Source organism: Micromesistius poutassou (genome assembly GCF_964030765.1).
Source record: "Micromesistius poutassou genome assembly, chromosome: 5".
NCBI lineage: Eukaryota > Metazoa > Chordata > Actinopteri > Gadiformes > Gadidae > Micromesistius > Micromesistius poutassou.
The window spans coordinates 11228153-11255946 of record NC_140275.1 but is presented as its reverse complement, the minus strand read 5'-3'; the positions used below and the strand labels follow the sequence as shown (position 1 = coordinate 11255946).

Genomic DNA, 27794 nt, shown 5'->3' with positions numbered 1-27794 from the left:
CTCTCTCCCTCTGTATCTCTCTTTCCTCATTTCTCTCTCTCTTACTCACACATAGCGATATGCACGCACACAAACACACACACACACACACACACACACACACACACACACACACACACACACACACACACAGCTGCAGCAGCAGCAGCAGCAGGGCGCGTTGGGTGGAGGTGTGAGCTCTCACCTCCCACTCCCCCATGGCCAGCTGGCTCTTGAGCTGGATCAGCCAGTCCTCCTGGTCCGTGTCGGCACAGTGGTGGATGGTGAGGATGACCGGCCTGGTCAGCAGGGCCCCCGGGGGCCCGCAGCTCACCACCGGGCTCAGCACCGTCTGGACGTCCTCCACCGGAGGCCTGGAGGGGGATGGAGGGGGTGGTAGGGGTGGAGATAGAGGTGGAGATAGAGGTGGAGAGAGGGGTGGAGATAGAGGTGGAGATAGGGGTGGAGATAGGGGTGGAGATAGAGGTGGAGAGAGGGGAGGAGAGAGGGGTGGAGAGAGGGATGGAGAGAGGAGTGGAGATAGGGGTGAGGATAGAGGTGGAGAGAGGGGTGGAGAGAGGGGTGGAGAGGGACATTTGGATAGGTCAGGTGACACGTTTGAAGCAACTTTCATCATCATGTCATCATTTCGAAGACGCTATCCGAAGCGCCTGCATTCAGATCCTGGACAGAGCAGGTCAGGTACAGGGCGTGGCCGCTCGGGGACCTACGAGTGAGACAAACACCCCTTACCACTCCAGCGTCCTGCCCCCCCTGTTGACCCTGTGTAATCCTGCGCAGGGAACATTGATAAAGCAGGGCATTACCACGGGTGGGGGGTGGGGGGGGGGGGGGGATGAGGCGGTTCCACTCCCAACGGAGGGCTGTAGCCGGCACTGGAGCAACGAGCGGACACACAGGGCCCCTACTGTGTGACTGCAGCGACACCACTTCCAGCCCCGCTGCCCCTTATCTGATCGGCGGGTTCGGCGGCGAGATGGATCACCTGACACGGTAATCCCAGTCCCAGCACCCCCCAAAAAAAAAAAAAGAGAGGGGAGTAATGGAGAAGATAAGCGGACGTATGCGACAGGTGCGGCCGCAGAGAGGAATCACACACGTATTGGTTACGCCGACGAGAAACCGAACACAGCCAGGCTGAGCTGTAGCGATGGGCTAATGAGAAAATAAAGCCGGGGGGTTGACCTTAACACTTAGCTGGCTCCCCCTGACGGCGCCGCAGCCGGGGCGGCGACGAGGAGTCAGCGTGATGCTCGAAGGAGCGTTACCGGGCGGGCAGCCGAGCCAGGTGTCCGGATGGGTTTCTCCCAGCTCGGGGGGGTTTTTCGAGCGCTGAGTGCTGAATAGAGGGGTTCAGTGGTTCCCGTTTAACTCGGACCCAGATGTTCAATTGTACATCCTAATATCTCGACAGGAAAGCTTTTTTGTCTCCGACCAAAGGGGGGAAAAAAAAAAAGAGAGCAGAAAAAGCTCCCGATTTTAAGAGGATTCTACAGGCAGCGGTCCCGATCGGCTGGCCTAGATATCTGTTGACGTTCATGGACTCACATTCAAGGAGAGGGTCGCGCGGCAGACGGCCGTGAATCACGGACGAGCGTGCAGCATGGGAAGCATACATGTGATTCATACGCGAGTCACATGTAGGAACCGAAGGCCGTCAACCGCGTGGCTCCTCAAAGCTTCTGATCGACTGAGTCACGGCCCGACACAAAGGGAAAACAACTCGCACGCAGAGAACACAGAGGATAACTGCGTAACCAAGCACCGACCCTGCCCACTGCGGAGCCGGTGGGGTGGGGGGGGGGTGGGGGGTGGGGGGGGGCCTGACCTCAAGGAACCCGATCGATTCTTACACTGACGTTTAATATTGCATAAATACACACAATCTGTGGGAATGGGGAACTGTCAGGGACCCGGGGAAGGGAGCAGATTGACACAATCTGTAGGCTAGAATCTAAATGAGCCGGTGAGACCGATGGGCAGACGGTCCCGTCCCGGCCCAGGTCGATGGTGGACTCTTGATTATGTCTCTGTCTATTGATCGAGATGAGGAGATTGAGGCTGTAAGGCTGTCGCATGTTGCATGGACTGGATAAAGCATAGAGCACGTACTATTGACTCGGAGGAGAAGGCAGAGGGCAGGGTGGGTGGGTACAAGGATATCTACAAGGTGTTCTGACCTATTGTGTACCCGGCAATTTATGGCTAACCATCGAGTGTGTGTAATGCCACAGACTGCTCGCTTAGTCTCTCTCTCTCTCTCTCACTTGTTCACTCACTCACTTGCTCACTCTCTCTCTCTCTCTCTCTCTCTCTCTCACACTCTCACTCACTCTTCATATGAAATTAAATGAAATGTGCAATCACTGTAACTAATAGGAACATGTTGAGGGTCGCAATATATTCTATCATTTTCTAATTTTGTTAGGAGCAGCGAAGTGGATATAATCAGCCTGAAACTCGATATCTCCCAAAGGTCAACTTTGAGAGAGATTATATGTCTGTGTTACTTTATAATTAGATTGCATAAGTTGCACAATAATATACTATTTTTTTCCGACGGTTTTAAATCAGGTGGTCGCAGGTACCGACCTTTACCCTAACCCGGGTACGACCATCTCAATGTAAACTGCTCATGTGACACTCTCCAATCGTTACCAGGACTCAGGAGACAGGCCCCTGGGGTGAGGATGTCACTGTGCACACTAAGGTCTCGCTGTGTCATCAGCTCATGTCATCACATCATACCCACATAGACACACGCCCACATAGAGAAAGAGATGGAGAGAGTGACAGAGAGAAAGAGAGGGGGAGAGAGACAGATGGAGAGAGAGAGAGAGAGAGAGAGAGAGAGAGAGAGAGAGAGAGAGAGAGAGAGAGAGAGAGAGAGAGAGAGAGAGAGAGAGAGAGAGAAAGAGAGGAGGAGAGAGACAGATGGAGAGAGAGATAGAGAGAGAGTGAGCGAGAGAGAGAGAGAAAGAGAGGGGGAGAGAGACAGACGGGGAGAGAGAGAGAGAGAGAGAGAGAGAGAGAGAGAGAAAGCGAGAGAGAGAGAGACAGCTGAAGACAGCAAGAGACAGAGACAGTGCGAGAGAGTGAACGTGAGAGACAGTGCAAGAAAGTAACGGACAGTGAGAGAGTGAGAGAGAGAGTGAGAGAGAGAGAGAGAGAGAAAGAGAGAGAGAGAGAGAGAGAGAAAGAGAGAGAGAGAGAGAGAGAGAGAGAGAGAATGAGAGAGAAAGCGAGGCAGACTTACTTTAAGCTGTCCTTCCTGTGCACGGTCACATACATCTCATAGACTCGACCCTGCGGCACTGCTCCTGCTGGGACTAGCAGACTCACACCTGCAGGAGGGAGAGAGGGAGGGAGGGAGGGAGGGAGGGAGATGGATGAAAGGATTATGGAGTAAAATGGGAGACAGGAATGCCAATATTAAAAAAAGAACACTTTCATCTAATAATACTTAATCACACGATGCAAAGCGGCATTGGGCACAACAAATTAAGTTTCAGAATAAACTGTAAAATATCTGCATTAAGGCCAGCGCACCAATAGGGTTGCCCTACATTTCTAATTATGTGAAGCCAAAGTGATTGATATTTTTAATCATGAATTATAATTAAATCATGTTTGCCTTTAATCAGTTTGTTTGGCTACTACTACTACTATTTCTATGTCCCATGTCCATTGCGTTCACAACTTTCTCTCTCCAAATTGTCTATTGTCTATCTTTAATTAACTTAAACTGACCAAACATAAGAAATGTCAAAGTGTTTTGTTGGTATTCAAATGTTATTCATCGCTTGCCCTGGTATTTCCCACATAGTATGTTAGGCTAAACTAGTATCATAAGAGGTAGTAGTACAATACGTAAATTATAGAACCCCACTGTATTTGCTCATGTTGTCATTCCTGGGTTTTATGCTTTTACTTTAGAGGTCTGCCTCAGGATAAAACTCTGTGCAAGTATTTATTTCACTGGGAAATATGTCTTCTGCGTTAACATTAAACCAAACATTTCCCTAAGAGCAGTGCGTCCTCCATGGAGCACATAGAGAAAATACCCTGAAGAACATTGACACGGACACAGGAAGAACTCGCTGATGTGAAACAAAAACCATCGATTCAAACTCACAACCTTAAAATATGTGAACCAAAAACCTGAGATGGTATCAATGTGCCGTTGATTAGGCTCAAATCTGTACTTGGAGATCCAATATTGTTATGGCAACCATCCACCCACACATCTCTGGGAAACTGTATTCTACACGACTCCTATCAATAAACACCTTCTTGTGTTTTTGCATGTGTGTGTGTGTGTGTGTGTTTCTGAATGTGTGTGTGTGTGTGTGTGTATGTGTGTGTGTGTGTTTCTGAATGTGTGTGTGTGTGTGTGTGTGTGTGCATGTGTGTGTTTCTGCATGTGTGTGTTTGTGTGTTTGTACTTGTCTGTGTTTCTGCATGTGTGTGTGCATGTGTGTGTGTGTGTGTGTGTGTGTGTGTGCATGTGTGTGTTTCTGCGTGTGTGTGTGTGTGTGTGTGTGTGCATGTGTGTGTTTCTGCATGTGTGTATGTGTCCGTGTGTGTGTGTGTGTGCGCATGCGTGCGTGCGTGTGTCCACCAATGTACCAGAGTTGGGCACGATGAGGTGTCCCCCCTGGTAGTTGAAGGAGCCGTGCGCGGTGCACGAGGGGTCCCGCGTCCTGGCCAGGCTCTGGTTCCGGAGGTTCATGGTGTCACTGTTGTCCAGGAGGGACTGGGTCACCTAGGCAACGGGATGGAGGAGATGGCAACGGAACGTTCAGCCATCGGTGCGATCGTCATCGCAAACAGTTTCAGAGCCAAAATCTAAGCATCTCTGATGTGCCTCTGTGTTCGGAGCCCACTCGTGCTCTCAGGTCCTCAGACACCGCTCGACCCTTGTTATGAAGCAGCACAGGCTCTCGGCGTCGGCGTGGCCAACGCCCTCCTGCGGAGCTGAGTGCTGAAGCCCAACCCGGTGTTGGTGCTCACCTATGGCGTAGTGGAAAGCTTGGATGCTCCACCTTAAAAATGGGCTCAAAGTGAATTCTCTCTACACTTTTACCCAGGTGACGCTGCGCTCTCGAAACGCCTGCGAGCAGATTACAGCTTTGTTTGACGTCGCAACAGCAGAAGCCTGTGAAGCCTAAATCCACGTTTTATGTGATAAAAGCTCTGCACTGCTGTCTGTTGGTTGGCTTTATTTCGAACCCCTAACCCAGCGTTCCGGCGCTTTGCTGGACACTGGTGGGTTGACTGCTTTACCGTTCCCAGGGTGCCTACCGAGCAGCTTTTTGTTTTTATGCACCATATAACTGGAAGAAGCTTCCAGAAGGGGGCTGGCGCCACACTGTTGCGATGTACTTTTATATCAGGGCTCAAAGCGGTTTCTTTCTCCGTAGCTATATATGAAAAAGTCTACACCAGCATATTTATTCTTTCATTTTACACTTCCTATTTAAAATAATTTCCTTCAATTTATATAACGTATATAGGATATTTTAGGTTATATTTTAAAGAAACAATGTTTAAAAAACATTTAAATATTATTCAATACTACAAATTACATACACTGACTAATATTAAGGGGCCATTATAAGTTATATAGACTTATGTTAAGTAATATATAATGCATATTTCGTAAAATATTTAAACTGGTAAATGGCTCAATAGGCCTGCAGCACAGTTAGGTATTATGGAGTGCTGGTATTAACTGATAATATGAATTCCAGTCCATATAAATAATGAATACAGCCGAGGCTTCAGTCACACAAAAAGGCCCAGACACTCGAACAGAATCCAGTATAAGTCAGTCAATTCACTTCCTGTAAATCCATTAAGGAAAATATTTAAACACGATCCTAGCATAGTCAACCAAATTATTTAGTATGAGCGTAATGCAGATCCCAGACAATGAAGCAGGATGAAAATGCACACATACGTATGTATTTGAGCTTTTGGATGATTAATACAATGGTGCCACAGGATTTAGAGGCAACGAGCACCTTAAAACAGACCAAAAAACCCACAGCGCACAGACGCCACAGCACGCCAGAGAACCATATCTATTTTGTTTTAGTGTGGCTAAGAACACAGAGAATGAATGTAGCAGGGCTGACGTTTGAAAGCGTAAATTCAAATACATTACTTTGCGTCCATCCCGACACGGCCGCGTGCTTCGGGCTTTACACTAACGCATCAGTTCATATCAACGTCTTTACTCATCCGTAGGACGGCCCCTACTTTCAGACACCCTGTAGCCGGTCTGAGGTGGAGAATGTATAATAACATCTCGGGCATGAAACATTCACGTCAAACTTTTGGTGGCGAACACACTCTAATAGGATTCTGCGGGGACTTTCTGGAATACCAGATGAACCCCCGGCCCGGTGATAAAGCATAATGAATTCAGTCTGAAAGGGTTATCCCTCTCTTCCACACACCTTGGGAGATAGTTTCGAAGTGAAGTCCCCTCCCAGGTCGTCCTGGGGGGTGACCAGACCAGAGGAGTTGTACACTTTGATCTTGAGGTTGGGCAGCGGGTCCAGCAGAGGAGAGTTTGTCATGGGGACCTTGTCAGAGACGTCGTGGAGCGCGTACACGGGCCCGCGGTACATGGCCGCCGCATTGGTCAGGTCTGGGGTAGCGGTCAGAAGATCTGCTGCACAGAGACAGCAGGGGAGAAAGAGGGTTAGAGAGAGAGAGAGAGAGAGATAGAGGAAGAGAGGCAACCACAAAGAGAAACATTGAGGGGTGATGCGTTGCTACGCTGAGGGATAAAGTTTTGGCATATTTATTTGGCATTCTACTGTGTATTTATTCAATTAATAACAATATAAGAATTGATTTATTTATTTGTATTAGCTAGCTTTAAAGTGCTGTAGATAATGGAATTAAGAGTATAGAGAATATATATTTGCGTGACGATTGTTAGCCGTCCGTCAGCGATTAGTAAGTGAAATGCGCTGCTGTTTCGAGGGTTATTGCGCCTGCCTCTGGACGAACCAATTTAGATTGTAGACCAATGCACGCGCTTTTCTGACCAATCAGGGCCACTCTCGCCTGAATGCATCAGGGACTCCACTGCGCCCGTCAATCGCAGGGGTGGAAGACGCAACACTCTGTACAACTCTTGAATCGTACTGACCGTCTGATCGCCAACATCGGCGCCCCCCCAGGGCACTGTGCTGTCACCCTTCCTCTTCACCGCCTACACTGCAGACTTTAAGTACCGCCGTGAGTCGTGTCATCTACAGAAATTCTCTGACGACACGGCCATTGTGGGGCGTGTAGAGGGGCGGGGAGGGAAGATGAGTACGGGGGTCGGCAATTTTGTCAAATGGCGTGGGGAGAATCGCCTGCAGCTGAACGTTTGCGAAGACGAAAGAGATGGTGGTGGACTTCAGGAGGAACAAGCCCCCGTCCATTCCAGTCTGCATTGGTGGGTCAGACCGATGCGTTGTGGACTCTTACAAATACCTGGGTGCGGTGCTGGACAATAAACTGGAGTGGACCACAAACACAGAGGCAGTCTACAAGAAGGGCCCGAGCCGGCTTTACTTCCTGAGGAGGCTCGGGTCCTTTTAATGTCTTTTAATGTCTGCAAGCGGATGCTCCAGATGATTTACGAGTCTGTTGTTGCGTGCAGCGTCTTCTTCGCTGTGGTGTCCTGGGGTGCGGGCATCAAAGCGAAGGACGCAAACAGACTAAATAAACTTATTAAAAAGGCAGGGTCTGTTGTTGGCTCTAAGTTTGTCATCCTGGAGGAGGTGGTGGAGGACAGGATGCTGGGAAAACTGCTGGCAATCATGGACAATGTCTCTCACCCCCTCCACGAAACTCTGGACAAGCTTAAGAGCAGCTTCAGCAGCAGACTCATTCAACCCCGATGCCTTAAAGAACGGCACAGGAAATCATTCCTACCTGGTGCCGTTAGACTGTACAACGCTTCTCAGCAACGCCCACGCAATACACACAAATAATTTAAATTAAAATCTTATCACTGTAAACAAAACTGCACCTTATCTCTCCTTCTCTTGCACCTTATAAATCCACAAGTTCCATTTTGCTCAGTATTTAATATTATTTAATATTATCCTGGAACTGCTAAGCATCTTATTGTGTATATAGTGTATAGTGTTTGCATATTGTGTATTGTAGTGTTTTTAATATCAATATTTGCCCTTACCTCGTGATTGTATTTTTGTATTTCTGATTGTATTGTGTATTGTAATAAAGTTATCTATCTATCTATCTATCTATCTATCTATCTATCTATCTAGGATAGACATTGGTAGACGGTGTGCATCTCGTTTCCGTCCATTCCTTACTCCTAGTGGAAGGTTATGAACAAACATTGGAAAGTGTTTGATGCAAAGCTGATCTACTGATTTACTTATACAGCATGCTCATTAAATGAACAACTGGACAATTAGGAGTTTGCTGCTGCATTACTGCAACAACATTGTAGCACTCACTTCACTTCAATGACTACAATTACCAGCAATTAAGAAGTCAACAGTTCTTTCCTCTGCGAAAATAACCATTACACTGTCAACAAAGAGCAGTCTGCTTTTGTTTAATTTAATTTGATGGTTGGAGTAGTTTGGATTTGTTGTTTTCACCTGCAGGCAGAATGGAAAGATGCAGTCAAACTGAGATTACGATGATGATAAAACAAAAGTGTTAATCTGATTATTATCTGGAGCACGTGCCTTGCCTCACAAAGCTAATCATTTTCAAACACATTTCCCCACTCCCTCATCCATTCCCAGGGACTGCACAGCGTTATTAAACTGTTTAATTCTAGCTTGTCTGACTTCTGCGAAATGGGCGCTGTAGGCGCAAATTATAATGTCCAGAAGTGAGTCCCATTCAATATACTAAACATACTAAATCGAATAAATAGAAAATATGTTAAAAAACATAGTCTAGTTTTTGTTTTGTTTATCATATGAGTCATGCCAGATGGTGCTACTATTTCCCAATCTGAATCCCTCTTGAAGTTATCCTACTGCTAAACTATGTTAATCAATCTACCCATCCCCTAATGGAATAGGGCTGTATGGAAACTCAGAGAGAGAGAGAGAGAGAGAGAGAGAGAGAGATAAAAACAGAGTGAGAAACAGACAGAGACAGAGAAAGACAACTTAGAGAAAATTAAAAAAGGAGGATTTGAATTGAGAGGAAAGCGGGATAATTTGGTAGATTAGACAAAATGAAGAAGAAAGCAGATCCGAGAGAGAGAGAGAGAGAGAGAGAGAGAGAGAGAGAGAGAGAGAGAGAGAGAGAGAGAGAGAGAGACATGAAAACAAAGTGAGAAACAGACAGAGACAGAGAAAGACAACTTAGAGAAAATTAAAAAAGGAGGATTTGAATTGAGAGGAAAGCGGGATAATTAGGTAGATTAGACAAAGTGAAGAAGAAAGCAGATCCAAGAGAGAGAGAGAGAGAGAGAGAGAGAGAGAGACAGAGAGAGAGAGAGAGAGAGAGAGAGAGATACAGGGAGAGAGAGAGATATACAGGGAGAGAGAGAAATGGAGACAGAGAGAGCAAGAGAGCAAGAAGCAGAGGGAGAAAGAGAGAAAGAGAGAGCGACAGAGGCAAATTGACAGAGAGACAGGAAGAGAGAGAGAGATAACTCTTCATTAATGGGAGCTGGTGATGGTCTCTCAACTCAGAGTGACAAGCATCCTAATGTCTAGCTGATTAAATGTCGCTAGCCCTCACTTATGCACGGAGACATGAACAACACACACACACACACACACACACACACACACACACACACCGACACATCACCTGCACCCACACAAACAAACATGTATAAACAAAAAAACACTCAGACACTGTTCGCTGTCTACCAAATTGCATTCCATCCTCTCTAACCTCACTTCACACCCTGACTTGAATTTTAATGCTGCTTCACTATTATACTACACAAACAGGCTAAGACAAACACAAACACACACACACACACACACACATTCATACAAAGATACAGAAAAAAGACATACACAAAAGCACACATGTGCATGATCAAATCACCTAAACGGATAGATAAGTGCAAGCACATTAACATCTCGACCATATAGGTAAATGTGCATTCATGAAACACAATCATTTACAATAATAATTGATCACTCTGAAAAGCCAACAGGTTTACAACAACAGCATTACTTTAGTCTGGAATCAACCTATTTTTACCAGCCTGGTGCATTCATTATAATCAATCAGTGCATATAAGAACTGATCTGTGTTTCCACAATCTTGTCTACCCGGGGAGACAGATCCTGCATTTCTGAAATCATTTCAGAACCACATCGCTCAGACAAAGCGTCCCACATCCATTACCAGCAGTCAGCCCCAGCGCCAAACATGACTCGCATTGTACTGTCAGCCATTCTGTAGATTGGTGTGTGTGTGTGTGTGTGTGTGTGTGTGTGTGTGTGTGTGTGTGTGTGTGTGTGTGTGTGTGTGTGTGTGTGTGTGTGTGCTTTTTTTTCTGGTCGATTGTCTGAAGACTATTAATGAGTGGAAAACAACCGAGGGAGACAGAGACAGAGAGAGAGAGACAGAGACAGAGAGAAAGGGAGAGAGAGAGAGAGAGAGAGAGAGAGAGAGAGAGAGAGAGAGAGAGAGAGAGAGAGAGAGAGAGAGACAGAGACAGAGACAGAGACAGAGAGACAGAAACAGAGACAGAGACAGAGTGAGAGCGAGAGAGAGAGAGAGAGAGAGAGAGAGAGAGAGAGAGAGAGAGAGAGAGATAGGGAGAGAGTCGAGGGGACAGTGGAATGGGCTCCACTACAGTGGAGATGAAGGAAGAGGTCTACCTTGGAGTCGGGACAACAGGGACGCAGTTCAGAGCGAGACAGATGTGTACATACAATGGTGTTCTGTTCTTACCAAAAGGACAGCGTGAGATCGACAGTATTAACAAAAACTGTTTGGCACTATGCAACTGAAATAATAAGAAAGACAGAAAGCACACGAGAAATGAGGAAAGGGGCAAGCGGGAAATGGCAAGTTAATGTCATTATTAAGGGGTGCAGTCGAGAGAAGAGAGGGAGGGCGAGAGAGAGAGAGAGGACGATAAAGAGCAAGAGGCAAGGCAGGAGAGATAAGTGCTGCCTTACGGAAGAGTGTTTCCCGACAGTCGTAGATAAATCAGTGCCGGAGAAGATGTACAGACAGTCTGCTTGGGTATGGAGCCACTTTGATGGCATCTCCACAGTAAAGCAGGTCGGAGGAGGAGCAGGAGGCTTGGATTCACTTGTGCACAGTTGTGTATGTGTGTGTGAAGCAAAAGAAAGACAGAGTGAGAGAGAGAGAGAGAGAGGGAGAGAGAGAAAGAGAGAGAATGCTTGAAGCAGTGTGTGTGTGAGAGAGAGAGAGAACGATTGAGTGACCGATGGTGAGAGTAAGAGAGAGAGAGAGAGAGAGAGAGAGAGAGAGAGAGAGAGAGAGAGAGAATATTTGAAGCAGTTTAAAATACATGAAGTACTACTGGTGAGTGGTTCGGCATGGACTTGCAGAGCCCATCTTCCACTATGCTTTCCACTATATATACACTAGAGTTTCTGCGCGCTCAACCTCTAGTTGTAATTAAATCCATAGCTGCTAACCATAATGTGGAAAGCCCAGTCCATTATGTAACATGTAATCTGTAATCCATTATGTAACATGTAATCTGTTATGTAATCTGAGCGCATAATATAATAACAATTTGCCTATAATGTTAACATATAACATTTTGTGGCTAACCTATTACGTTTCACACATTTTTGCCGCATTTCTATATCAGGAGATTCGACCCTGAGGGTGATACACACTTGATGCGGACATCGCTGTTGAAAAAACGTATCGAAACTAGAAAGAAATGTATTGCTCTTCTCCAGACCCTTCTGCAGGGCGAACCATGGGGCGAACTCAAATCGCCGGCAGAACGGGCGGGGCCACCCAGCCTAGCAGAACGTCTTACCTGCCAGAGTTTGACGACGGTGGGGCCGTTAAAACAGACGGAAGGGGGGAGGGGCGGGATATCAATATCGCAAGACATTGCGGGATGCGGGATCGATCTTGCCGTTGTCTTTCAACGTCTGCGTCCACGCGCGCACGCGTGTGCAGTGTGTGTCTACGCGTGCATGTGTGCACGTGCGTGTGTGCATGTGTGTGCGGATGCAGTGTCCTGCGCTGCCTTTGACTTGAAACGTCTGCGACACGCGCACGCGTATGCGTGTGCATGCATATATATGTGTATGCGGTCTGTATGTGCGTGCGTGCGTGCAGTGTATGTGTGCGTTCGTGCGTGCTGTATGTTTGTGTGTGAGCTGCAGACTGCTCGGCACATGCGCACTGACCAACTTGTCCGAGTAACTTGTCCGACAGGCCTGCTATTATATATGTTTTTCTATTATAGATGTATATAAATATTTTCACATTATTATGCCTTTCTTTGTTTCTGAATAACATCGGGTGAATGCAAGTCTATTTTAAAGGCTGTCCATTTGAAAGACAACCTGAATGAACTAGGCCCGACGTTTCCCTGCCTCAAAAACTGCTCACTGCATCTGCTAGTAAACAATGCCGATAAACAGCAATCACAGAGAGAGTGAGAGACAGAGAGAGAGAGAGAGAGAGAGAGAGAGAGAGAGAGAGAGAGAGAGAGAGAGCGAACAAGAGACACTAGCTGCTATTCCAGATGAAGACTCAAAAGTCACGGCAGGAGAGCCAGAAGTCCTGGCAGACTCAGCTGCTTTGAGCCAATAACCTGCCTGTTGGAACTGTTAATGAGCAAGGCAGTTCGGTCCCCCTATGGCCAGATGTGCCTGTGAAGTGGTTCTCGTGTGGAGTCCATAGTAACTCAGCAGGGTCAATGCATAAACCATCTGGTTTCACCATCAAGTGGGGGGGCTCCACACGAATAAGGTACGACATTTCCACATGTCTTCCTCTCTCTGTCTCACATGTCCCCCCCCCCCCCCCCCCCTCCCATCTCTCAAACCCCCCCTCTCTGCCTTGATCATATTGTGTTGGATAGGGCACTGCAACTGTCCAAGTGCATCCATGAGACAACGTGACCCCTGTCTGACTCCTGTCTGTTTGTATACTCCTGATTGTTTGTAGTGAAATGGTTTGTATAGGGTGTGTACACCTTGCTAGTCCTCTCTGCCCCAGTGTAGCGTACACATGGGTGACCACGTGTGGAAGGTTGTGTTGCCTACTTTATCTCCTCTCTGTTTGACCCGAGTTTGGACACACATTGCTTTCTTGCACTGTGGCTATAAGGGTTAGGGCTGCATTCCTTCCTGCGTTAATTCTCTTCGACACCATAGTGTACGCTTGATACGTTTGAAGACTCATGAATTGCGTCGCGTATGTGTTCTCGCCACTGACGCAGGCACGATTTGAGAGTTGTAAAGAGTGAGAAGGCAGAGAAGGGCAGAAGAAAGGAGGATTTTGGAAACGAACCAACCCAAAAATACATCCCCCTCTCTCCCACCCTCCTCCCTTCCCTCCCTGAGCCTCACCGGCATTAAGAAGTGTTGCATCTCACACCCCTGTGATCGACAGGTAAGACGGATTCCCCAAACGAATCAGGGAAGAGATGCCCCGCTGGACGGTCCGGAATGACCCGGGGAGAGATCTTAAATCTAAAATGCATCTCCAAAAACAGATATTCCCACTGCGCACTTCACACTCATATCGGATGGCTAAGGCAATCATAACGAACTACAATTGAATGATAGCGTTCCCGGTGTTTGACTCCCCTTTCCGGAACGTTTTTTTTTTTCTCCCCCGGCCGTCCCACCTGATCTCGCCGTCTTGATGTTGACCGACTGGAAGCCGCCGTTGAGCGCCGAGGTGTCGATGATGTCAGAGTCAAAGTCGCGGTGCGTCTTGCGGTAGACGAAGAGCGCCACGATGACGGAGATGACCAGGCACATGATGACGGCGATGACGATGCCCACGTACAGCGCCACGTCGTCCGCACTGGGTGCCGCTGTGGAGAAGGGCGAGAGACAAAGAGAGAGAGAGAGAGAGAGAGAGAGAGAGAGAGAGAGAGAGAGAGAGAGAGATTTAATTTAATAATTGAAATGAAAATCATATTAATCTCTTGTACTAAAAACCCTAATTACAATGTTTACAATTTCCTGTCATTTTCATTTATGTAATGCTACTGTGATGTAAATGTGTTTACATTGTGTTTACATACTATTATATGCATATTATTTTGCATCTCATTATACTATAATTGTATGTATGTTTCCCATGCCCAATGAGGCGCTTTGAATTGCGGTGAGAGAGTGAAGAGAGGAGGAGAAAGACAAAGAGAGCACGCCAAACATTGCCTACATAAAAAGCAAAACATACATTTGAAGCTAATTATGAAGCTTATTAGTTCAAAACAATAGATCCATATTTAATATAATTCCATGCTTCTTTTTCAGAGGCAGTGAGTATAACAAATGTAGTCAAGGTTTAATAAATAATCGTCTCATGTGATCGGATCTCAAATAAATTTTCAGACAGCCTTGTCCCTGCTGGACAGCAACAGCGCGCTCGTGTGTCTAGACAGACACAGGGGGCCTACGTGGACTCTTAAAACTTAACGCGCTTGTTAAGTATTTTACAGGTCTGATAACGTCCACCGATGAAACTTTAATGGGCCTTTTTAATGTTACATTTTTTTGCACACAGGGCCCCTGCTTATTATGCATGAGTACCGTTGTACAGGACAGTGTGGGGGAGAGAAGAAAGTTTAGGAATGAATGAAACGTGATGAGACAATGACGACGCCTCAGAAGAGGTCGATTGTGCGTGAGAGAAATGATATCCGCCATCGGCTTTATCATCCCCCCCCCGCGCAAAAGGCAGACCCTGGAAACGGAGAGCAGGTAGGAGAATAAGGAGAGAGCATGATTGTGATGGAGAAGGGAATAAGGAGGGGGGGGAAGGTGGAGGAGGACACCTGCAGTGGAGCGAGGGAGTGATACAAGAGGGGAGAGGAAGAGGGGGAGGTAGAGGCTGGATGAGAGGCTGGATATGGCCTCAACCATCAAGCCATCTAAGTATTTTTTTTTGTTGAGATTATAAATAAATATTCAGTGCAACTTATACCTTGTTTGCATAGAGAAACGGCGCAAAAGGGAAGGAGAGACCCAATTGTTAGTAACACAGTTGAGTCTAAAGCCAATGAGAGTGGAGGAAGTGAGACGGAGAGGCGGGACAAGATGCTGAAGAGGATTAAAAATAAAGGAAATTAAAAAGAGCTTGAAAGGGGGGCTTGGGGCAGAGGTGTGGAAACGGAAGATGAGGGAAAAAGAACACTCGCAGAAAAGGAGATTAGGGAAAAAGGAAAAGAGGGCAGAAGCAAAACTTAAAGGGAAGGCAATTGAACTTCAAAGCCTCCAAACAAACAAGCCCACACAGCAACAAGCACGCCACCGTTTGTGTGTGTGTCTGTGCGTGTGTCTGTGCGTGTGTCCGTGCGTGCGTCCATGCATCTGTGTTCCGGCGTGTGTGCGTGTGTTCCTCCCTCTCATATAATCATGTTCTCTGTAGCTGGTAGGAGGGGATTTGTCTGCTGCTATTAAGGAGAAGACAGAGAGGTGTAGGAAATGCTGCTTCTAATCCCTCCTTTAAGTTGAGAGGCAGATAACTGGCTTTTAGCAGCAAAACACACTGACTCATTGGCTGGGGGGGGAATTGGCTGCTTGTTGTGGTGCCATGCCGTTGCTTCGTATGGAGCAAGTTAAAAAGCATGACCTTGGAGACACATGAAAGCTTGACACTCCTTTTGATGGTGCACCTCCACATGAGCAAGTGCACTATCGGATTTGTGCTGGCTAGCAGGGTGCACGCACCCAGACACACACGCAGACGTACGGGCACATACCCATACACACACACACACACACACACACACACGGACAGGTCCGTCCTGCGTGTGTTATCAGTGGAGTGCTGGGTTGCTTGGCAGCAAATCTTTAAAACCACTGGACATGTCCACACACGCTCTTTGATTTATTTTGGAGCGGTACGACATCATCAGGAGATCCATGCCTCTCCTCATAATTATAGGGTAGCTTAGGATTTATTTTTTAAAATAGATTGACTAACCCTGGAGCCAGTTCAGACGGACGTCTCTGTGCGACTTGTGTATGTCTCCAATACATGGCTTTTTTGTAATATGTGCACAATGTTTTTGCTCGTGTCATCCAAAAGGAGAAATGAATCCCAAGAAGGACATGCACTGCGGGCCCAGCCTGCTACCTTCTATGCAATATACCCAAACCTGCTCAAACATGCAGAGAAAGATGATTAAATAGTCCAATTACTAAATAGCAATTACTAGTGTACCGAAATAGATTTATTTATTTATTTATATATCACCCTAATTAAATTTGTTGGCCCTCAACCAGTGGTTTATAATCTGGTTCTCACCTTAAAATGAAAAGTCCCACTGACAGCTATTTTGCATCATAATTGAGAATTACACATCAGTTAAAATGGACTGGAGACTGGACATCATAGTGGCTAGGGTGTTGGGACTCCTAGCTGAAAGGTTGTGCGTTTGATCCCAAAGGTGTGCAGCCTAACCTAACCTTACCTCTGCCCACACCCCAAATCCAATGTAAGTTGTTTTGGATAAAAGAGTCTTCCAAATGTCTTCAGAGTAAATCAGAAAAAAAGCAGTAAAGCAGAATAGGACTTGAAACTACAGCCGTAAGCAATCACATGGCATCACAGGCCTAACTGGATGTGTTATTTTCCCCTTGTAACGGGATCAATTAGTTTTCCTTTTCTCGTGCTGTGGACCATTGGGATCGGTAAAGTAGGTGATGGTCTATTTTTGCCATGTGAGTCGGTCTGTGTACTCTGCACGATTGACACCGTAGTGACAGTTGGGATTGAAATAAAAATAAACAAATTCTGCCCTTTTTGTTCACTGTTTAGCTCAGATCTCTCTCTCTCTCTCTCTCTTTCTCTCTCTCTCTCTCTCTCTCTCTCTCTCTCTCTCATCAACAACTGGATTTGTTGACAGCTGAAACATCCTATGTTATTTCTCCCATCTAAGTAACCTAGATACTGTGATTACTAAGTTTTACTACTAAGCTGACTCCAGGGTTATTCAAATGCCTTTCTTCTGTGCAAACAATCACTGCTGTAAAAACTCTAGCAATAGTATTGCATTTGTATGAAGAGAGGTAGAATATGATGTAATAATACAGCTGCATTCTCACACTTGTATTAGACATTTAAGTAAAGTAATTATACAAAGCAAAAACTCTCTCTTTATATTTCAAAGACATTAATAACAGAAACACAGCCGTTATGAAGTTAATTATTCTTAATATATGATTAATAATTATTCTGCAATGCTTCATATGGAAACACACTTGTTCTTGTTTAATTTGCACCGAGTAAAAGTGCCTAACAGCACCCATACCACATAAACAAGGACTGCTTCCAAATATGTTAATAAGCAAGAATATTACGATCTCAATGGGGAACTTTATGAGCTACAGTCCAATAAACTGTTCAATTTTCCAATATTAGACTAGTGTCCTCTCCATATTTTAGTAATGTTCTGCCTGAAAACATTTTGTCGTCCAAAGTGGTCTGTTATTACTTCTCCTTGTTTAAGCTATCCCTGTTCACCTGCATATTTCTTAAACACTAACAGGCATTTCTGATTCTCAATTCTATTCTAACACATAATGTTTATAATGTATTTCTATGAGAAATACATTTCCAGCCTTGCTCAAGGAGTCCATACGAGTACTAAGCCTAGCGATGGAAAGTGTCCCCACTAGTGATTACAATGACCCACCATGTGTGTACCAATTAACGCTAGACAAACAAAGTCCTCCCTCACGTTTTAAAAGCTTATTTTTAACGTAAATGTTTTTTGTGTATCACTTTCCACCAAATTGAAAAATTGTTTCATGTTTGAGGGGCAAAACCATTATATTGAAAAAAACAACATTATTATATTAGGTCATGTTTACGGAAATGCCAGAGAGATTCTCAGAAAGAACACTTCATTCCTCACAGGACTAAGCCCTCTAGGTGCCCCTCTTCATCCTCCTGTCATACCACCACTGTTTTAAACTCACTGTCCATTAGCCTTTTGTTATACTGCCTGACTGCGTGCCCTTGACTCAACACACTGTCATCGCCTGACAGGTCGGACGTAAATACAGTGCTTGTGTTTTCCCTGCACTCTTGACACTGCGAAATGGATGGACAGTGTGTCTGGAGCTCCCAGTGTTTGCATGGATGAACAAGAGCTATTCAGTTGCATCATCCTCATTATCACAAATAAGAAAGAGCTTGTGTTGTGTGTGTGTGTGTGTGTGTGTGTGTGTGTGTGTGTGTGTGTGACTGAGTGGGTGACTGAGTGAGTAAGTGAGTGAGTGTGAGCGTGTGTGTGACAGAGTGAGTGACTGAGTGTGTGTGTGTGTGTGTGTGTGTGTGTGTGTGTGTATGTGTGTGTATGTGTATGTGTGTGTGTGTGTGTGCGTGTGTGTGTGCGTGTGTGTGTGCGTGTGTGTGTGTGTGTGCGTGTGTGTGTGCCTGCACTTTGAATCTTGCCAAAGTGGCCATGTCTAGCTCAAGTAGTAGAGCATGGCACGAACACTTCCAGGGTTGGTGGTTCAATTCCCACTGGGGCAATCCATGACGAAAATGTATGCACTCAAGTTATTGCTAGGTACCTCAAGGGTCCGCCAAACTGTATATATTTGCATATATAGCTATGCATCATGTGAATCATGAATACAAGTCCATGTTCTGTGTTCTGTATTACTGTCAAACACACACAAACAGAAGCCAACGTTAACCCACATGGTCAACATGGATCCCTGCATATTGATTGGTTGAGCTTCCTGCCAATAATACCCACTGTCCAATCCAAGGCACTGCAGAACGACTTGCTCAATGTTACTGGCAACAATCATTGACGTGGAGGATCAGGTAAGACAGAGAGAAAGAAAGATAGAATTGTGGTGGATAATTTAAAGAGAAAACGGAAATGTTCAGGCTAATGTTACATCTTGTTGGGATGACAATTTATGGATTCTGTAATCAATACCAACCCTTTAAACTGAGATTGCATGATATTGCAAATTGAACTATCAGCCATCTTTCCTTGACCATGAATTTTGAACTTTCCAGTTTTTTCAGAGTGTTACATTTTTTTCATTGTAACCACATCATATCCTCTCAAACAGAGCGTTTCTTTGTGGCTTCAACAAACACCCATTTTTGTTTGAGTGGGAGAGCGAGACAATTATACCTCTGGGGCCTGAGACACTTTTGAACAAAAAGTCAGACCACTTCAGATATGAAATGATCACATCCGGAATGACTCACTAGCTGTTATGTCATGTCCTGCTGTAACATCCTGCTTTGATTGGACATGTGTCACATTGAGGGGTGACTAGTCACTATTTGAAACACTTTGCAGCCCATTTATAAAGCTGATTCGCAGTGCTGCAGTGGGCTCCAAATGTCTTACTCCCGTCTGAAAACCCCTAGCAGATGAGATGTTACTGATGAAACAACCGTATTTCCTTTCGTCTTTGTTTTTCTCGGTAATTAATAAAGATATAACGGGACGATCATGGAAACCTAGACGAACATCAAGAAAAAACGAAAAACAAATCTGTATATATATATAAATATATATATATATATATTAAATGATAACATGAACTCCGGGGGCACTCAAAAGGACCCAGAGAGAGGGGGCTGTATCAAAGGCGGAAATAATTAGGCACTGAAGAGGAGGCCGGTGAGGACGGGTATAAAACATAAAACAACTCACATGTGAATCCCAAATCATTCCTTTCTTTGCTCTCTGTTGCCTTCTGAAACAATGAACCTTGGAGAAAGGAGAGACAAAAAAAGAAGGGATGGAGGAATGGCCGGCGTGTGGGAGGAATGGCAAAAACACAATACAAAATAAGACTAAATGAAATGGAGAGAAGGCATCAACAAACAGAACCAACTGAAATGGGAAAGGACAACAAAGCACACTGACTGAACAGAGACACTGAAAAACACAATCAAAGGAAAAATGCGGGACGCGGAATGTAGCATGAGCAATGAGTGTTGCAGAGAGCCTCTTCTATTGTAGGACATTATTCCCTCAGCCTGTGATACCTCTCATCCCCTCCCAGAGCTCAGACAGAAGGCTGTGTAAGAGTTCCTCCCCACAGGCAGGGCTACACGGACAGTGAGTGCTGTGTGACGTACCGAGTGAGTCCACTTACTCGGGGCAGACAGCAGGTCTGTGACAAGAGACGAGGCTCTTTATAATTGAAACGCCCCGCGGTGTATAATTGATAAAGCCGAAGCCGTTCTCGAGAAAAAAAAAAGCTCCTTTACCGGCAAGACGGTCTTGACAGAGCACAGCCCAAGCTCCACAGACTCGGCCGTACGTGTCGGGGCATTTTGGCAGGGTTAAGAGGGGTGAGGTTTAAACACAACGCAAAAAAATGCAGAAAACAATAACATAGAAATAGGAAGACAGAGGGGCCGCGCTCTGTCGGTTGTTGTTGATGATTTATTAATTTATTTTTAATTTTTTCGTTTTTTTTCCGGTTTTAATTACATGAACACATATCCTGACTTGGTGGCCAGACTTCACTGCGCTTTGTCTTTGTCTATTTTTCACCACGGCTTATTCTTGTTTATTGTGTTTTTGTAACATAGAATGTAGAATGTAGAATTGTTGTGCAAGAAAATCCCAAAATATACAACAGAAGTCCAGCTAGTCAAACTAGTCCAAGGACAAGGTCTTCGTCTTTGTTCTAACAGAAACAATGGGGGTTCAATGGATGACACATAAATGCTGCAGCTAGAATGGAAACACAAACTATGCAAAGGAGCCCTGGGAGTTGAATACTAAAACTCGAAAGCAGCCCACAAAAGGAGAAACGTGACTAAGTGACTATGACTAAAGAAGAGTGGGGAGAGGAATAAGCTGATTTATTTTCAAAATTAATAGTTTTAATAAATTATCAAGCACACAATCGCCAACGGTGGCATGCGTTTCTTCAAAAAGACAATGTGACAATTAGAATTTGTCTTTGGACATATAATAGACTTTGGATGTCTATCAGACATCTTCCGAACCCTAAACTGGCTTTTTGATGATGTGTGTTGTGTTCAGCTTTTGTGTGAAGTGAAGGGACTACATTTTGTGACAGCGAAGTCCTGACGTAAGAGAGGCCAACTACGGTCTCTAGTTATAACTTTTACCTTCCAAACTTTTTTTATTACAGGCAAACTCTCACAGGGAAGTTTTCTTACTCTTTATGTCACTCAAACCATCACTCTCTTTCTCTGCCCCCCACCCCCCCCCGCTCTCTCTCTCTCTCACACAGCAATCAATGCGCGCGCACACACACACACACACACACACACACACACACAGTGAAAAGCCATGTTATCTTTAGTGACACTGAGGAGCACCCAGTCAGTAGGCCCTGATCAATGTGTCATAAAAATGGTTATCAAAAAATAATGAACACAAGCTGATTTAGTAACACACCGACACACACCGACACACACCAACACACACACTAAGGCACTCAGAGATAGGAGAGAGGCAGGTCAATTGGATTTCTCTCACTCACAGGACTTGAGTGGACAAGAAAGCGGGTTCAAAAAGACATAAGTTTGTGGAGAGACATGAAGATCGTTTTTTAAAAGAGAGAGCAAGAGAGAGAGAGAGAGAGAGAGAGCAAGAGAGAGAGAGAGAGAGAGAGAGAGAGAGAGAGAGAGAGAGAGAGAGAGAGAGAGAGAGAGACCGAGACAGAGACAGATACACAGAGAGGGAGAGAGAGAGAGAGAGAGAGAGAGAGAGAGAGAGAGAGAGAGAGAGAGAGAGAGAGAGAGAGAGAGAGAGAGAGAGAGAGATTTTACAGTAAGGATGTTTTTTTAAGGTGTTTTCCTTGTCCCAATGTCAGCCATTTCTCTTACATACTTTAACTCTTTATGTTATTTTCCCTCATCTATCTTCTTTTACATGCACAATCTAATTCATACTACACAGCCAAACTTGTAAAATAACAGCAATGATTAATTGTGCTCATTTATAGCCGTTCTGCTCTTTCAGTCTTGTAAAACTTAACGGGGTCTGAAATAAACACCTTTTTTGAAATAAACCAAAAATAACAAACCCTCCCTGCACGGTCCAACTGAGAAAAAGTCAGCAACACATTTCCATGTAGGCGTATAAAGTAGACTTACTGTCAGTTAAATTAAAGCTTTAGTTCACAGCTATCTTTGTGCTGTGTAGAAACACAATACGTGTGCGTGTGTGTGTGTGTGTTTTGTGTGTGTGTGTGTGTGTGTGTGCGTGTGTGTGCATGTCTACTATGCCAGCCTTCAAGTGGACACGCCTTGCTTCCAGATTGATTACTGTTTAGGGTCCATCTCCCTTTCTTCTTCCCACACGGTCAGCCCCATGGCACGTTAGTGTCACTACCCGCCCGGACCAGGGTAACACCCATGGGTGGGCAGTGGGCGGCACGTCCCCCAGTTCCTTGGGGCAACACTTGCCTTCAGAGAACCTTTGTAAGTCAATTCACAAAAGGAGCACTTGAGAGAAGGATAACGCAGCTAGTCTCCGGGAAGTGAGATACAGCTGGTCGACAACACAACCCATACTACATCACAAGGTGTATCAGTTCAAAAGGTGTTTGTAGCAGTCTGCCTAGCTAGCTCTGTTAAGACAGTGTTTTTGAGATTTATTCTGTTTTGTGTTGGATCCAGGCCGTACATTTTATTTTGAGGTAGATCTAGGAACAACTCTCACAACAGATATGAGGCACGAAACAGGGCAAAGGGAAAATAAATAATTCTATATGCTCTGAAGTCGTATCTCTATGGAAATATAACTCAATGATGAAAGCACAACTGTGGAGGCGTGCTCTAGAATGATATTGGGACACACGTGTGCACGCACACACAAACAAACACGTGTGTGGAAGCACACACAAACACACGCATACACAATACTTTAACAAACACACATACACACACACACACACACACACACACACACATACACACAAACACATAATTCATGGATTCCTGTTAGTGCTACAGGAAACAGTTGAAACATTAGTGCGGACATAAAACCACATCTCGGCCTTTTAGGGACAGAAAATCAATCAGGGCAAATGAGCTTAAATCTATACCTCTCTGAATTATACTGATCCTTCTGCAATGCATGTGTATGTACACGAAATGTACAGCGTGGCTCTGCTGTTCTGGTGGAAGGCACTACATGTATTTATTTATGGGGGTTTTGAATACATTTCTGTCAATGTCTGTAACTGAGACCTGGTTTCTCTGACCATATGATGCTTCATGGAAATATGTATATGTAGCGTTAAGCAAGCTTTTAATAAACCTTTCCACTCGTAATAAGAGCGAAATAGCCTAAGGCCGAACCTTTGAGCTTGTTTGATGGATATTATACCTTAATGCATACTTGTTCAACTGGTTTCACTTATCAAATATCCCCGCTGCGGGATTAGTAAAGGATTATTTTATTTTTAGCTTGTTTTATCTTGACAATTGACAGGTGATGGACTGGCCTTCCGGAATCAAACCTGAAACAACAAATATTAAGTGGCGATCACATGGATCAAGACCCTCTTTTGCGTGGCTATTTAATATAGGTTCTTGTCATGAGTTGTGTATAGTTGTGTATAATAATATAATAACAGTTGCATATGTCTAATGTATTGGTTGAACTTAACTTTTCTTTAATTATTATGTAAGAAAGTTGAGCGCTCATTAATGTATAGATTATTACTTTTATGTAAATATTAGGTTTTTTGTATGTAACATTTTGTATGTAGCACTTTATAATATTTATTCAGGAGTGGGTTTAATCTAACATGTGTATTTACTAGGTTTTATACTTTACTTCTATACTTATACTTTATATAGTAAGTGGTTTACTCCAGAGAGTCAGAATGGGCAGGGGCTATAAATGATACCAGCCATTTATTCAGTGGTTGGTCTTGGTTCATTGTAGTTCAGGCTGGGTGAAGGTTGTTTTGGGAAAATGCCAACCACATTACCTGACCAGCCAACATTGTCAGTTTCGTGAATTGAGTGAAATAATGGCTCAGTTGCTCTCATTCGATTACAACTGTACAATAGGTGATTTTTTTTGGTTTAGTTGGAGTGCAGTGCGTTTTAAAATATTTATATATTTTGATCAAACACACACACACACACACACACACACACACACACAGATAGAGTTGCCTCTACCATGGGAAGAAATGCGGACACAATTTGCACCATAATTGCCTTATTTTCCATGTGGGTTTGGAAAAGTACCCCCTTGTAGTTGTACATTTTCATTGGTTTTCAAACACACACACACACACACACACACACACACACACATGCACACACAAAAAAAAAACCAGCAAGGGAAGAAAAAGTAAATCCAGGACATCTTCCCCAAACCCCAACATAATCAGTATCTAATGTGGACTTGTCATCGACAATACCTTGACGTTGATATCGATCATGTTTGTAGTTCTCTGTTGTCTGGATTGATTGTTGTTCCCTCAAGTGACAATAAATGGAAAATGGACTACATTTTGTCGTTTTTCTAAATTCTTATTGACAAACACACACACACACACACACACACACACACACACACACACACACACACACACACACACCCCTAGCCAACAGCAATGGGCTGCCAACATTTAATTCATGAGCAGGCTGAGAGACTAGAGTGTCTTGCTTTCTTTCCCCTTCTGTAGATTAAATGATCATGAATGTTTACTTGTTCAGCTTTACCCCATAATGGAAGAGTAACATTTGGAAATAAAACTCTTTTTTTTTTTTTTATCACAATTTCACAATATTGGTGTGGGTCATGCGGCTCAAATAGCGAAGTGAATGTCCAAATCAAATCACATCGCATTGTGAAGCACCGTTTCTTTCCCCCAATCACATCCAAATGTATTTCCGAGCGAGACCCCTGCTGGTTAAATCCATTTCCATAAAGAAGTGGATCTGTCCCTGTTGTTGGTGAAAGACACACACACACACACACACACACACACACACTGAGCTCACTTTGCATGCAGAGTCCGTCGGTGCAGTTCTGTGACTGGAGCACCAGGCCATCACAGTCCCTCCCGCCGTTCTTTGGGGCTGGGTTGTTGCACTCTCTCCTCCTCCACTGGGTGCACTCTGTCCCACACGCCGACCACTTACTCCAGTCAGTCCACACACCGTCCACTAGAGACAACATGGCACGGCACGCACACACACACACACACACACACACACACACATCATCCACAAACGGTCATCATCATCCACGCTCACACGCACGCACGCACGCACGCACGCACGCACGCACACACACACACACACACACACACACACACACACACACACACACACACACACACACACACACACACACACACAGTTACGGAGAGAGACACAGAGAGAGTGAGAGGGAGGTAAACAAAAGCAAAGAGAACAGAAACAAGAGAAAGAGAGATTCATTAAGTAATTGAGTGAGTGAGTGAGTGAGTGAGTGAGTGAGTGAGTGAGTGAGAGAGAGTGAGTGGGTGGAAGGGTAAAGGAGAGGGAGAAAGGCTACATTGGAATCCAATAAAACAGAAGCAGTGGAGACGTACCTGTGCACAGCGTGGTGCAGGCCAGCTTCTGGATAGCCTGTCCGTCACAGGGCGAGCCTCCGTTCAGAGGGGCGGGGTTAGTGCAGCTCCGGGTGCGCTTCTGGAAGCCCCGCCCACAGCGGCTGTTGCACGCCGACCACTCTGTCCACGTGGACCAGCCCCCGTTCACTATGGCGACGGAGATCAACAGGCGATTCAGTTTGATTGACAGATTGACATAAGCCGTACGTCCCTCTGTCTGTCCGCCCGCCACTCGTCTCAATCGAGTCTCCGTCCTGATTATGCACACGTTTGGGGAAATAATTACATTTCTACAGTGAACAGTGACCTCTTCAAGTGTGCCCACAGCCCGACGGCTATACGGCTAGACGAGAGAACGGATTAGCATCACGGGAGAAGGTCATAGTAAGAGAGAGATACAAAAGGGAAATTAATAAATAAATAAAAAAACGAGTGAAAAAATAAAATGGGCCGATAACTAGGAGGTAATGAAGTGTGAGTTGACATGTCAGAGATGAGCGTGTGCTGGGGGAGGTTATCACTCCATCTATTGGTCCACAGAGGCCTCCGTCACAGCCCACTAGAGGCTTCCCCCTGCTCTCTGAGCGGCCAATTAGGACAGAGGGGGGAGAGAAAGGGAGGGAGACATAACAACAGAGGGAGAGAGAGCGAGAGACACAGAGAGAAGGAACACAGAGAGAGAGAGGGAGAGAGGGAGAAAGATAGAGAGAGGACGAGTAAGAGCGTACAAGAGAAAATCCTCTCATTCTGTCTGTCTATTTCTTATAATCTGTTTCATTATTTCTCTGAGTCTCTTGTGGCTTTCCTCCTCCCCTCCCCCCCCCTCCCCCCCCCTCCCCCATTCCTCCCGAGCCCTCTCTTCTCATCTGGGCTCTGAAATCCTGACCCCTACTCTTTTCACCTTTTCAACCATTGTCTTGTGGTCTCCACCTTTCAATTTTCATTCTCTTATTGCTGCTGCCTTTGTACTCCCCCCCCCCCCCCCCCCCCCACACACACACACACACACATGTCTGCTGCCCGGTACGTCCTTAATCTCCTCCTGCTTCCTACACCTGTATAATAATCTGTTTTCCACACCCTCTTCGCCTTAGTTCCTTTCTATTCCAGCGGTTCCTCCCTGTCAACAATGTCGCCCAAGGTCCTGGAGTGCACAAGATTGAGGCAAAGATTGAACAATCTATTCCTGTAATGATACATCAGTGTCAGCTCACTCCGCATCACTCGCCGTCTCCCTGTAACCTACATGCGCACACGCGCACGCACGCCGACGTGTGCGCACTCACGCCTTTCGCCTTCTTTTGATTGAAAACCTCCTTCTGGGGAATGGAGGTGGCGTTTCATTTGAGGGAAAGCAGACACGGCCGGTCAGTGTGTGTATTGTGTGTGTGTGTGTGTGTGTGTAGTGTGTATTGTGTGTGTATTGTGTGTGTGTGTGTGTGTGTGTGTGTGTGTGTGAGAGTCTGTGTGTATTGAGTGGACTGTTGTACACCATTTGTTCTTGAAACAGCTGCATTCTCGTCTATATTCACATGGCCTTTGTTTTAAAGGAAAGCAAAGAGCCCTAACCCTAACCCATCCACAGCATTCCACATTGACTTCTCGGTATCAATTTTTGTGAAACATGTGAATCACCGATTCCCTTTCAAAAACAACAGCCTTCCAATTAATTGGAAGTGCAGAGCTTGATAATTACAGCCGGTCTCCACCCATATGTTCCGGGAATTGCATTACTTACATTTTTTTTTTATTCTAACTCTTGGCTGCCTCCACAAACATCCGAAAAGGTCCAAGTGTTCTAATTTAGGACCGGCAATTTGATTGGTTGTTTTTAATTGGCTGGGGCCAGAGGTCACGCGGTAACATCGGGCTGAGCACAAACAAAGCATGGTGGTGATGCTGAGCTCATTAGACGAGGCAGCTGGGCTCCGGCGTGGCTAATGACCGGGCCTCACAACATATAGCCCTCGCCCATGCGTGTTGTTATGGTACGTATTTGAATAATGGAGGTATTTTTATTCCTACCTCTCAACATGA

The 27794-nt window shown here is 45.2% G+C and overlaps 1 protein-coding gene across 1 annotated transcript in view; it reads right to left on the bottom strand.

The window, feature by feature from the left end:
- Positions 1 to 27794, bottom strand: part of LOC311343273 (netrin receptor UNC5C-like) — a gene marked incomplete at its 3' end in the record, with an annotated part of 149673 nt that overhangs the window by 12604 nt on the left and 109275 nt on the right. Inside the window, exons 6-13 of the mRNA XM_084468150.1 lie at positions 25737 to 25904; positions 25162 to 25326; positions 19856 to 19912; positions 13832 to 14023; positions 6465 to 6682; positions 4630 to 4765; positions 3257 to 3344; positions 185 to 353 (exon numbers count right to left, since the gene is read on the bottom strand). Coding sequence (XP_084324276.1) covers positions 185 to 353; positions 3257 to 3344; positions 4630 to 4765; positions 6465 to 6682; positions 13832 to 14023; positions 19856 to 19912; positions 25162 to 25326; positions 25737 to 25904 — 1193 coding nt within the window. The remainder of the gene's footprint in view (positions 1 to 184; positions 354 to 3256; positions 3345 to 4629; positions 4766 to 6464; positions 6683 to 13831; positions 14024 to 19855; positions 19913 to 25161; positions 25327 to 25736; positions 25905 to 27794) is intronic.